This window comes from Onthophagus taurus, chromosome 2, assembly GCF_036711975.1.
Source record: "Onthophagus taurus isolate NC chromosome 2, IU_Otau_3.0, whole genome shotgun sequence".
Taxonomy (NCBI): Eukaryota; Metazoa; Arthropoda; class Insecta; order Coleoptera; family Scarabaeidae; genus Onthophagus; species Onthophagus taurus.
This window is the reverse complement of record NC_091967.1, coordinates 25,667,201-25,680,430: the sequence shown is the minus strand read 5'-3', so window position 1 is coordinate 25,680,430 and position 13,230 is coordinate 25,667,201. Positions and strand designations below refer to the sequence as shown.

At 32.9% G+C, this 13,230-nt stretch overlaps 1 protein-coding gene across 1 annotated transcript; it reads right to left on the bottom strand.

The window, feature by feature from the left end:
* Positions 1–1,561: 1,561 nt before the first annotated feature.
* Positions 1,562–2,767, bottom strand: LOC111417894 (very long chain fatty acid elongase AAEL008004-like). The gene is made up of 5 exons (XM_023050298.1): positions 2,680–2,767; positions 2,388–2,578; positions 2,092–2,332; positions 1,889–2,025; positions 1,562–1,835 (listed from the first exon to the last, which is right to left on the bottom strand). Exons 1-5 carry the CDS (start codon positions 2,720–2,722, stop codon positions 1,626–1,628), a joined length of 822 nt encoding a protein of 273 aa, XP_022906066.1. The 5' UTR covers positions 2,723–2,767; the 3' UTR covers positions 1,562–1,625.
* Between the last annotated feature and the right edge of the window lie 10,463 nt (positions 2,768–13,230).

The following is a 13,230-nucleotide window of genomic DNA, read 5'->3' as shown; positions in this document are numbered from 1 at the left end:
ATTTGCGATATCAAACTTCAGCAAGCATGAACACTACCTTTGTAAGAGTTCGCTTAATTTGTATTGAAATTGCTTTACGTGGGAAGTTTTTTAAAATTTGGAAGTCTCTACGAGATATTCAACGTAATAGTAGCTTTCTTGTGTATTACTTTTTACCCACGTAGCTCTCCTGAGTAAATAGTCAGTTTTACAATTATTTGACAGTTTGGTTAGGTAGTCACTGACATTATTTATTTCAGGAATAAGTTCTCTAGCTTCTTTGGGGTAGTTATTAAATTCGATTCTTCCAATAATGTCTAGAGTATCGAGCGCGATATCTAGACTATCTGGAAACTTATTCAGATTGTTGGATAGCTGCAACAAATAATTCCACTTCATTATCTAGCTGAGCCTGAGTAAGATTGGAGTATGGTCAGAGTATAGAGTTATATCCCAAGCTTCTTCCACCTGCATATAGTTAGCTGATATATTTTGGCTATGAATAAATTAATTAAATCAGGGATTTTATTGGGGTCTATAAGTCAATAGGTTATCTTGCCAGATGATAATGTTTCGCACCTTAGTTAAGTGGCTGCTTGAAGAAACTCTTTTCCTGTTGTTTAGTAAACCCATTTCCTTAGTGGACATATTTAGCATTGAACTCATTAAGTATGATGAATCTATATCTATGCTTATTTATGAAGTCTAAATATAACTCAATGAAATAACCATTTCATGTATTTTGGTTTTCACCTTTGCAGAGGCAACTTGAGACTGTTCGGCTTTATATCCCATTTCTAAGTAATACCTTTGGCTGATAAGCAATGATTACCGTAGAAGGAATATCAAATTTTGAAGCAACTTTTTATGCGAGGAAAGTGATGGTAGTAAATGGTAGTAAAAAGTGTTAGTAGCTTTGTAGAGAAGAGGGTTCTTGTGGAAAAGTCGAAGAATGGGGATTAGAAATGAAAGTTAGTTTGAAACGTTTTGTATGACTATATGGTTAGGAATCGTACGTAATGATAAAATACGGGATATAGCATGTAAATTTATCATTACGAGGTTCGGACAAGAATATTTCAGCATTCACTCAGAAACACAGCTTTTTGGAAAATATGTAATTTAAAAGACATTAAATTACTTTTAAAATCGCTTCGAGCATCTTAAAATTTTTCTTTGGGCTCCCTATAAGTCTTGATTTGTATCATAAGTAAATTTGGCCCAGCACTCCGTATTAATCTTTCTTATTGATGCGTTCATATTGTTTCTTGTTTCAATGTATACCCTATAGTTCTCTTGTGAGGGGGAGCTCTTGTATTAATATTAACTCGTCTACTGTCAGTAGAATCCATTGCCGCATCAATTATTAATTTCTGTATTGTCATCCACAGTGGATTAAAGGTCGAAGATTAAGGAGGTGAGGGTTCAATTTGAGCTTTAGTATAATAGGAAGGATATGAAAAATTATATATTTCTGTTACAATGCTATCAGACAAAATGACAAGTCAAAAGCTGACTAACTATGTGTCGATATGATACTGATTCCAGCGCCATGATTACAAGCGAAGAAATTATACAAAAATTACATCAATTTTTTATTCCATAACATTTGAAGTCCATACAACGTTAATGGAAATTATACTATATTAACTACTCTTGACTTCACAAACTTTCTTACTTGATGCGTTGATTGAATCTATCGGCTTTTTTGTGTTATAAGCCTTGACATAGAACGATGAAAACATGTATATAAAAATTAAACTTTCCACAATTTGAAATACATGCATCATTTTTGGATAATCACATTCCCTGGGTAAAGCTTGTAGATTGTATATCAATATTATTACAAATTGAACCTGAAATGTGTTATTAGAAGAATATTACAGTAAAAGCAGTAGACATATAGTACCAATTGTAATTGCGTAATTTGCTTCTTCCATGTTAAATACTTTTTAAACTTGGGTCCTAATCCAGCTAATAAATAATATGTGTACATTACTATGTGTACAAATGAGTTAATTAATAGAATAAATGCTGCCTGACCGCCTAATATCAATAGAATTATTATTATTATAATAATTTAAGCCAAATTCTGTTACAACATAAATTTACCTGCCATGTATTTAAGTACAACCCAACCAATAGCAACCATAATAGTGTGATGATATAAATGTAATGTTGTAATTTGTGAATATTTTTTCCGTAGCACAAAGAAGACAGTATCTAGAAGTTCAGATATTTTTGATAAAAAACATATATGACCTAGAAAGCATAAATATGTCGTCTTTGGATTTACTGAATAATCTAAAGGAATGCATCTTAGGTCGTACTCGTATAAGAACATCATGAGAGTCTAACAAAAAGAATACATTTTTTAATATATTTATTATTTATGCTAACATACTTACCTCTTTAAAAAAGAATGCACTTAAAATAATTTGAATTAAATTGTAAACTACTAATGTTTGTCTTAATTGAAATGGTTTTCTATCCTTCATAAAATGAGGACCGGCCTTTAAGCAAAACCATAGATAAAGTGATAGTATTGCAAGCACTTTAAATGGTGACGTCATAAGCAAAAAATCGTTAGTCCTCGGATCTAAAACAGTGTAATTTAAATGTTAAGTAATTAATAATTAAATGTTAAAAATTTAAAAATTAAGTAATTTAAAAAAGTAATTCCAATAAGCTTTTCATTACCTGCCAGTTCATAATTATATTTGTTGTATAGTTCAAGAAACATTTTTGATTTTCTTTCTTAAAGCTGTGAATGGAACAGTATAGTATGTAAAATAAAATAGATTGCAGCAATTCATTATCTATATATTCAGTTTTTCGCACAATATAGGTCAACAGGTCATTCGTGTGCATAGCGTGTTTGATTTTCTGTGTGGTCATTTTCCATATCGTATCAATATTTATGACATTCATTCATATTTTAGCATTAGAGAAGTTAGAACCGCAGAAGATCTTATTTAATATTATAAATCAAAACGTCGTAGTAAACGTCTTCCCAATCATCATTTCACAACTCATGGAATCACGAAAAATCAATGCACTACAATTATTACGTAAATCTATACATTATTTATAAAATATATGCAAAAAGAATTCTTTAAATGAGTTTTGTGAGCAGATTTTTATTTAGCGTATTAGATGTGTCCCAAGTGTACCAAGTAGTTTTGTTTACCCACTTCAAAGTTGAGCAAAAAATTACTTTTTTCCAATATCTTCAAAACGCCTTCCAGGCTTATAAATATTTTGGTACAAAGTTTTTATTGAATGATGACTAAACGGTGATAACGAATATAGACTAGCAACTAATTTTAGGAACGAACAGATACAATATTGTGGTATCGTTGAAGGGTTTTAGGTTTTTTTGAATAAAAGAGTTTCTTCCCAACTACATGTTAATGTATTTTACCCAAAGGTTCGTACAATTCTGATGATTACAAAAGCGTAATCAATTTTAAAGTAGTACAGCAATAATGCTTACCACGGTAATACGGTTCAACGGACGATAACCTGATACTTATTAATTAAGTTGGTGAGCCTACATTTTATAGTTAAACGTTTTGTAATTTACTTAAACAATAATGAATTTGGATACACTACATCTCCCTGGGGAAGGAAAAAAAAAATTTTAAACATTTTACAATTTTTTTTTTTTATACTAACTTAAATGCTAAATTCCTATTGTTACCCTAAAACTTAACATAAACCCTTTATTTTTATTTTTCTATTTTAAAATACACAACTTTACTTAGAACTAAAATATAATTTTTAAGTGCTTTGGTAATAACGTTTTATTCTATCTTTATGTACTGTAATCACTTTACTGTCTTTTTCTAACACAACGTTTGAAAATTTATCTTCTTTTACTTCATAAGGTCCTTTATATAAACAAAACAATCCATTTTATTACCACTTTCATTTTTAAGTAACACTTGATCACCTTTCTTATAATTAATTGGTTTACACTGCTTATCATAATGTTCTTTACGTTTTGCTTTCGACTGAATTAAATTATTTTTCGCGTCTGACCATGCATTTTGCAATCGGTATTTTAATTCTAAAGGATAATCACTAAAATTATATAAAGGTTCAATGGTTTCTAGAATAGATGAAGGCAATTTGCAAGTTTTTCCAAATACGAGTTCATGAGGTGTATATTTTGTTTCAGTATGAACTGTATTATTGTAAAAGAAACACCAAAATGAAACCCATGAACTCCACGAGTTTACGTTTTTACTTATTTGCATTCTCAAATAGCTACCTAGACTTTTGTGCGAATTTTCTAGAGCACCTAACGTCTGATGATGATATGCTGTAGCATTCAAGTGAGTGATTCCTAAAATTTTACAAGTTTCTTTAAAAGTTTCTGATAGAAATTCAGTACCCTGATCCGTTACTATTTCTGATGGTATCCCATATCTTAGAATAAAATTTTGGACGAATGCTTTAGAAACTGTTATAGCTTCTTTATTTTCAATTGGATATGCTTCAACGTATTTACTTAAATCGCACTGCAATGTTAATATGTAACGTTTATTTTCTTCATCTACTTCTAGTGGTCCTACTAAATCTAGAAATACTTTCTCAAAAGCAGAGGAAGCTGTTGTCGTAATTGTTAATGGATGTTTTTTACAATTCGGGTATTTATAACGTTGACAATCATCGCAACGTTTAATGAAATTTTCAACGTCTTTTGGCATTCCTGGCCATGCGTAACATTTTTTTATATTATTGTATGTCCGGTTTATGCCCGCATGTCCGCCAGTAGGAAGCATATGATAGTCGTTAATGATAAGTTGTCTAGTTTCTAAATCGTGTACACTTTGTTTACCTTTTACAACTGTTATCTTTATACCTAATCTTTTTATCATCTCATGAGATAGTTTTAATAGTTCTTTTAATAGATTTTCTCGCGCGCTGTCTTTTATAATTACTAACTCTTCTATTTTTTCTTGCATGCATATTTTCTTTAAATCCCCCAGCGATGTACCTAATGTCAACGCTGATCGGGTATTATCAATCATAAAAAGAGTTTTTAACTGTTTTACATAAATAAAGTCTTTAAATTTTACGTATTCTTTTCCTTTTATTATTTTATTAATTTGATTAATGTTTAATAATTTTAATTCAGTGGAATTCTCAGGACATTTTAACATTTCTACAATACCAGGGTGGCCAATCCTTTCTTGTAAATGATTGCTAATTTTATCCTTAAGATCACTGGTGAGTTTCTTTTGTTGAGCTCTAGTTATAACATTTACATTTACTGCGTTATCTGTCATACTTTTAAGTTGATCTAAAGACATTTCTACGCGGAACAAAGCATCTGCTGCCACGTTATTTTTTCCTACTATATATTGAATATCGAAATCATATTCTTCTAAAACTAATCTGAATTTCGTTAATCTACTGGAAGGATTAGTCATACTAAACAAATAAACAAGTGGTCGATGGTCAGTAAATATTTGGAATTTCCTTCCGAATAGATAAGGTCTAAAATGTTTTACCGCAAATACAATTGCTGTTAGTTCTTTTTCGATTGTACTGTAATTTTTCTCGGATTTATTAAGGCTACGACTACAATACGCTACAGGTCTGTCATCACCATTACAAAGAATAGCACCAACAGCATAACCTGAAGCATCTGTTTTTAAAATAAAAGTGTTATCCTTGGAAAAATTTGGATATTGTAGTATAGGTGGACAGATAAGGGTGGCTTTTAATTTATCAAATGCGTCTTGACACGCGCTATCCCATTTAAAGATTACACCTTTACGTGTTAAATGATTCAAAGGTGCAGCTATATGAGCAAAATCTTTAATGAAACGTCTATAGTAGTTTACGAATGCGACGAATCTTTTTGTGTCATTAGCATCTTTGGGAACGGGATAATGGTTTATTACTTCGACTTTTGACTGATCCGGTGAAATTCCTTCAGCGGATATGTTATGACCTAAATAAACAATATCTTTTTTTAGAAATTGACATTTATTTGGGTTAAGCTTTAAATTAACCTCTCTTAACCTTTGAAGTACTTTTACAAGATTTTTATTATGATTTAGTAATGTATTTCCAAAAACAATCAGATCATCAAGATAAACAAAACATATGTCATATGTTAAACCTGACATTGCTATAGTCATTGCACGACTAAAACCGCTAGGACTAACTTTAAGTCCCATTGGTAATCTCGTCATCTGAAATTGACCTGTATCTGTACTAAAAGCTGTATACGGTCTGCTAGCTTGATCCAATTCTACTTGGTAGTACCCCTGTGATAAATCAAGATGAGAAAAGTACATTGCACTTGATAAAGAATCTATTATTTCTAAGACAGAAGGCAATGGATATTTATCATCTTCAATCTTTTTGTTTAATAATCAGTAGTCTATAACTACACGCCATTTTTTGTTACCATTTTTATCTTCCTTTTTTGGAACAATGAGCAAAGGTGCTGACCATTCTGATCGAGTTTCTTCAATGATACCGTCTTCTAGCATTTTATTGACCTGTTTATGAATTTCATCTTTTTGGGCATGAGGGAGGCGATATGGTTTTACGTAAGATGGAGTTACTGAGTTTTGCAAATATAACTTTTGTTTGTAAACATTAGTAACACCCAAAGTATCATGTTCTAAATGAAAAACATCGGAATATTTTGCACACACTCTTTGTAATGTTAGTTTTTCTTCCGCATTTAAATGATTCATTCTTATTAAATCTAGCAAAGTATCTGCCCTATTCACTATTGAAGCTTTATTAGTCTGAATGTTGCATATATTATAATTCTCTAGAGTTTCAACTTTTGGAACAAAATTTTTTAATTTAATGTTTTGATCGTTAGTGTTTAGTATTCTAACGGGTATTTTATTATCGTTATTGACCTTAACTACAGTATTTGCAACAAAAACACCATCATCTATTTCCTCGTTCAGTACAACTAAATCTCCTTTTAAGTTAACTGGAAAATACTTAAATGTTTCGCATCGAGTTGGTAAAATTGTGTATACTGACGCATCTGAGTTAATGGGTACAGAAACTTTAACATTGTCAATCCAAAGAGATAGTAAAAATGTTTCGTAATTTATTGTGGCCAAATATTTGAAAAAGAAATCTGATCCTAATATTCCCTGAAATTGACAATTTGGATTATTAATTACTATAAACTGATGTGTTATACATTTTTCGTTATTAATTTGTAAAAGGATATCTGCTGATCCAAGCGAAGTTACTGAACCGCTAATGCCTTTAACCTCAAGTTTATTTAATGGATTTATTACATGATCGTCATTTAAAAATTCTTGAAAAAATATGCTGACAGAAGCTCCCGTGGCAATTAAAAATGAAAAACATTTATTATTACTCCTAAAATTTACATAATTTAACCCGTTTAAATTGTAACTTACTACTATTTCATCTTTATTAGTTACGAAAAAATTTTTCTAAATTATTGTCAGATTGATTTTGAATGTCATTAAGATTTTGGTTGTTATTAGAGTTATTCTGAACAGTTTCGGAATAGTACACATGTCCTCTTGCAGAGCCTCTATAGGTATTAGTACTAGGTCGACGATTATTTCCACGAAAGCTATTTGATGGTCTGAAATTATTCCTTGAATTTTGATATCCGCGATACTGATTACTATTTGTATATTGCCGAGAAAAACTTTGAGGGGGGTTTCTATATCGCTGATTTCTACCTTTATATCTACCTCTAGAACCGAAGTGAGCTCTCGCATGAAAAGTTGATGGATTTCTCAGGGGTGGTTCTTCATCTAAAGCACCACGGATCGCGTCATTTAATTTTGTATAATTTCGAGATTTTATGATAGTACGTAATTCAGAATTTTGTAACCCACACGCAAAAGCATTTATCGCTATTTTTTCGTTAACTCCGCTTAATGTAGTTAATGTCTCGGCGTTATCATCCGTTTGTGAAATAGTGAGATTCACAAATAATTCTTCGACACTTTTGCCGAACTCTTCAACTGTTCTAGAACCTTGTTTTGCATTATTCAACTTTACAGAAAGCACAGCTACCGAATGTTTGGTTAAAAAGTGTTTTTCTAAATCTTTAACTAAATCATTATTACTATTATAATTACTATTCATTCGCAACTTAGCACTTTGTGAAAGTTTTGTCTTTAGTACATATTTAGTTAATAATTGTTTACCTGCATCATTCAACAATTCATCGTATAATTTAATTGAGTCGATAAGCTGTTTGGTGGTATCTTCCGTACCATCCATAGATGGAAGCAAAGAACCTGCCGTTTTTAAGTCAAATGAACTCATTTTTGTTTCGTCTTTTACAGTTATATCAGAACCTAACTCTATATTATCGGATAAGGATTCGATTGCTTTACGTCTACTTTCTAAAACCTCATTACAACTATTGAAATATTTTTTAATTGCTTTGCAAAAGTCTTTTATTTCTGTAACTCTATCACTATCATATTTCCCTAGCTTAAAATTTTCTTTTAGATCTTTAAATTCAACTTCTAAGCTTTCTAATTTAACTACCTTACGATTAATCACTGAAATATCCTTACGCCTCTCTTCATTGTCCTTGGTTAGGTTTCTCTGTATTACACGCAGCTCTTCAAGAAGATGCCGAAAACTCGTCACAATCACTTCCGACATTCAATAGACATAATCGCGCACATCTCTTGCTTGGTGTGGAGAATTTAATTTATAAGTCTTGGCTTCGGCTAAGATGACGCTTCAATCTTCCTTCCATAGCCCTTTCTCTCGCTCGTACCAAATATATCACCGCTCCACAGCAGCAGCACGTAAAGATTAAAACAACACCAATAAATGCGATTATACCGAAAATTTCGGATATATGACCCGTTGAAACATCAGATGTTTGACCACCACTATTTCCGGATTGAGCTATAATTATCTCTTCTTTAACTTCCTTGGATTGTTGCTTTCCCATATTTTCTTTCTTCTTTTTATTTTTCCTTATTATTTATTTATTTTCTCTTTTTCTTTTTTTTTTACGCTGTTCTGTGTTTCACTATGAACACAACTGGCAGGATCGCCATGTGGTATCGTTGAAGGGTTTTAGGTTTTTTTGAATAAAAGAGTTTCTTCCCAACTACATGTTAATGTATTTTACCCAAAGGTTCGTACAATTCTGATGATTACAAAAGCGTAATCAATTTTAAAGTAGTACAGCAATAATGCTTACCACGGTAATACGGTTCAACGGACGATAACCTGATACTTATTAATTAAGTTGCTGAGCCTACATTTTATAGTTAAACGTTTTGTAATTTACTTAAACAATAATGAATTTGGATACACTACAATATGAAGAAATATGTAGAAAGAACAAGATAAACTATGAAAACAGCCGGATACTTTAAATGGAAGAAAACATTAAAGGAAACAATATTAGAGATGCGTACAAATATCATAAGCCATGGCTTATCAACCATAGATCTACAAAACATCAAGAACACATGGAACGTTTACTTTCACGAACTTTTAAATCTCAGAACGCGAGAGCCACAAATTGTGTACGAAAGAAACGATGAAAACATGGAAGTAAGTGGAACAGAAGAGGAGGCCACGGCACCACCAACAGTTAGGTTAAGAGAGGCAATCGAAGCCATAAGAAATAAGAAGGCACCAGGAATTAAATTTTGAACACGGAGGCGAAGAGTTGGTTTCCTGTTTCCACCTACTAATCACGAAGATATGCAAAGAAGAAAGGATTTCAAGGGTGTGGGCGAAAAGTTTTTGCCTGTCCAATATATAAAAATGGAGCCAAATTATCTGTCATATATTTCTTTATATCTACCTCTGCCAGTTTACGGCGTAAGTGCTTAAATAGTCAGTCAAAGAACAAACATCAGTACATTTGTTAGGCAAGCCTATTTTGCATATTTTAAAGTGAAGATGATTCCATTCGTAAGGGATTTGAGCAGCATGAGTTGAATAGTTTGGTACAAGATTTAGGACTATCCAAAAAAGCTTCAGAGCTTTTAGCATCAAGACTGCACGAGAAAAACTTGCTTGACAAGGGGCTTTAAATATCGTACACTTTTACAGTTTTAATTTTTATTTATCTAATTAACTGCAATTTTGCCCGTTTTTACCCTTTTATGTTGTTACTTCTGCATTTACTTCTGTAATTGAGATATAATTCGCGTCCACCCGACGTCTTGTGTTGTCGTCTTGGTCTCTGCTTATAAGCAACAAATTTTATATTGGTACTGTTACAACGCTGTTGATTTCAACTCTCTCTCTAGCTCTTCTCTTTTTCATCTTTTATTAATTTCCCTAATTAGTTTTACAGAAACTGATGCCAATTTGATGATTAAATCAGTTAACATTATAGAATTGATATTTTGTTATTTATTGAAACTTTATAAAGTATTAGCCACAAAAATTAAAAAGTATTACATTTATATGTTAAATTTTTATTTTATTTTACATATATATATATTTTTATATTTATTAAAATCTATTTACCTATACATTTTTACAATGCCTTAATTAATTTTTTTCTCACTTAAACTTTTATTGTTTAATTTCTCCATTTGTAACCCTTCGACCCTTTGACTTATTAGTATTGTGCTACGTTTTGGTATAAAACTTTGAAAAGAGGTATATAAATATAAAACGCTCAATTATCCCTAGCACAATCAAAAATTTTGGATAATCACATTTTTTAAGTAAAGCTTGAGTGTTAAGAATTAAAATAATTACAAATTGCAACTAAAAGAACTAATTTATAATAACGTTTATGTTGTAACTGGGTAATTTACTGTTTCCAGGATAAATACTTTTAAAATTTTGGCCCTAGACCTGGTAATAAATAGTACGTGTGCATTATAACGTGTACAAACGAATTAATTAAACGCTTCAAAGTTGAATGTCCACCTGATAAATATTAGTTTTATTAGTTTGAAATGAATAAGTATACTATTGCGTATTTATTTTAATGAGATATAATCACAAAATTATTTCTCCAAAAATTTGCAACACCGATCATGTCAATTAAGACTATTCGTAAAATGATAATTAAATATGAGTACAACAGTATTCTACGTTTTTCTAGTTTTTTAATTTTTACATCATAATGATTATGTTTTGATGAGCCTATAACTGACACCTTTAATTTCAAATTATATCTGACACTAGTCTCCCAATAATTAATCAAAAAGCTAATATAAGTTGATGATATAACAATTTTCCATTTTATCTGAGTGTTACATTACATTACATAGATTACATATTGGGTGGGCGGACCAACCAACCTTGCACCGCGACCCTAAGGATCTATTGTATCCCGATAGATATCGTTATCAAATTTCACTGTGCTCGGGGAGATAAACTGCGACCCAAAAATCAAGAATCTGATACGGTTAACAACCGTAGGCAGTGGCATAAAACTTGCTCAACCGCTCCGCATCCTCCGCACATAGTCGGCATTCAACATCGTCGGCTAAACCCAAAAAGTTCAGGTGTGCTTTTAATCGGCAGTGCCCAGTAAACACACCCATTAGAACGTTTATGCTGCTACGAGTAAGTCCTAAACGATTCCCTAAAAGGGTTTGACAGTGGCGATGTTAATAAACACCTTAGCATGTCTCCTTCCAGGAAAACTGATCGACAGTAGGCGAAGTCTCTCTTCAGTCCACAGTCCAATGGTCTATGTTTGGCCATCGCAAATGATACATCAACTGATGGTTCAGACCCCACAAACGCTTTAGCGCTGCCCTCTCGTGCTAGCTCATCTGCCGCTTCATTGCCAGAAACCCCAGTGTGACTCTGTTATCACAACTCAGTGTGTTTAATGTTCATTTGCAATCATTAACCAGAGCCGATACCGTTTTCACGGCTTGCAGCGCCTGGGGAGCAGCTGGACTGTCTGAGAAAAGTCGTACTATCATGTTCTTTACCCCTCTCTCAAGTAGGATTTTAGCAGTCATGTCAATAGCAAATACTTCCGCCTGGAATACATACAGTACATACCCAGGCTGTAAGCATGCTTAATTCGAGGTGATAGGCCAAAGGCGTCCGCTGCTGCTTTAAACGCAGCTGAAGGGTCTTGGAAATATCTTGGCTGTTGGATGCCGTCGTATCCAATATCGTATTAATACCGTCAATACCGTCACAATAACGACGCGTCGTTCTCGTATTTTTTTTCAATATTACACTTGAGGCAAAATATATGGTGAAGGAGCTCCGATCTGAACGGCGGGTGTTGTTTACTGGCTATGATGACCTGGTGAACTCGGTCCAGTTTTGTAGCCAAAGGGTCTCGGACTTCGAGGTGTCCAAAGGGTATTCAGGAGCACCTCAAGATGATTGACTAGTTAAATGCCGAGAATGCGCTTTTAAAGAAGCGGGTTACGGACTTGTCGGGGCGAGTGGCGGACCTGGAGCAATATTTCCGCAGGTACTGTATTGAAATTTAGGGAGTACCGGAAAAGAATGGCAACAACCTGATTCGGTCATTACAGCAATGGGTGGCACTCTGGATGTTCCAATCGTGGCTGCTGATGTTGATGATATTCACCGCGTTCCGCATGGACCTGGTGCTCGTGAGACAAGGGGCCGGCGATGCGTTCCTAAGCCAATTATTGTCCGGTTTTGCAGTCGACTCAAACGCGACAGTTTTCTCGCTGCTTCAAGACTGACGAGAAAATCGGTGAAGGCTGGACCACCTCCGGGCCTCACTTTCCAGGGTATTGGAGATCGGTGTTTTATCAACGAGTACTTAAACTTATAAACAATGTGCTGTTTGCTAAGGCCAGAAATATAGCGAAAGAAAAAGCTTTGTAAATATGTGTAGACCAAAAACTGAAACATCTTTGTTAAAAGAAATGATGATTCACGACCTCCAGACATGTAAGTTTTTCTATATCTTATAAGACTTAATGGCGTCTATAATTCCGACTATGACATTATTCTTGCGATCTTCGATTCGAGGTTCATCGTAATGGTCGAAAGAAAAGATTTGAAAAAACGATGAAAATATATTTATTAAAAAATATTTAAGATCAGTGCTACTAGTTTCGGGAGTAACTTCTCCCTTCTTCTGGCACAACTGAAATGTACAAATTATTTGTTATTATTAAAATTAACTAGATAATAGGATGTTAATAGTTACCGTCAAATCACGAGATATTAGTCAGAGAGTAAAATTCAATTAACATCTCACACGAACCACGAGGAAAAGTATAGAAAATCCGACACATTGAACAACCTCTAAAG

Bases quoted from the DNA above. Each gene is read 5' to 3' on its own strand.
- LOC111417894 (XM_023050298.1), bottom strand. From the start codon at position 2,722: ATGTTTCTTGAACTATACAACAAATATAATTATGAACTGGCAG. The intron at 2,579-2,679 runs GTAATGAAAAGC...ACACTGTTTTAG, and splicing joins ATATAATTATGAACTGGCAG to ATCCGAGGACTAACGATTTT. The intron at 2,026-2,091 runs GTAAATTTATGT...TATTGATATTAG, and splicing joins TGTACTTAAATACATGGCAG to GCGGTCAGGCAGCATTTATT.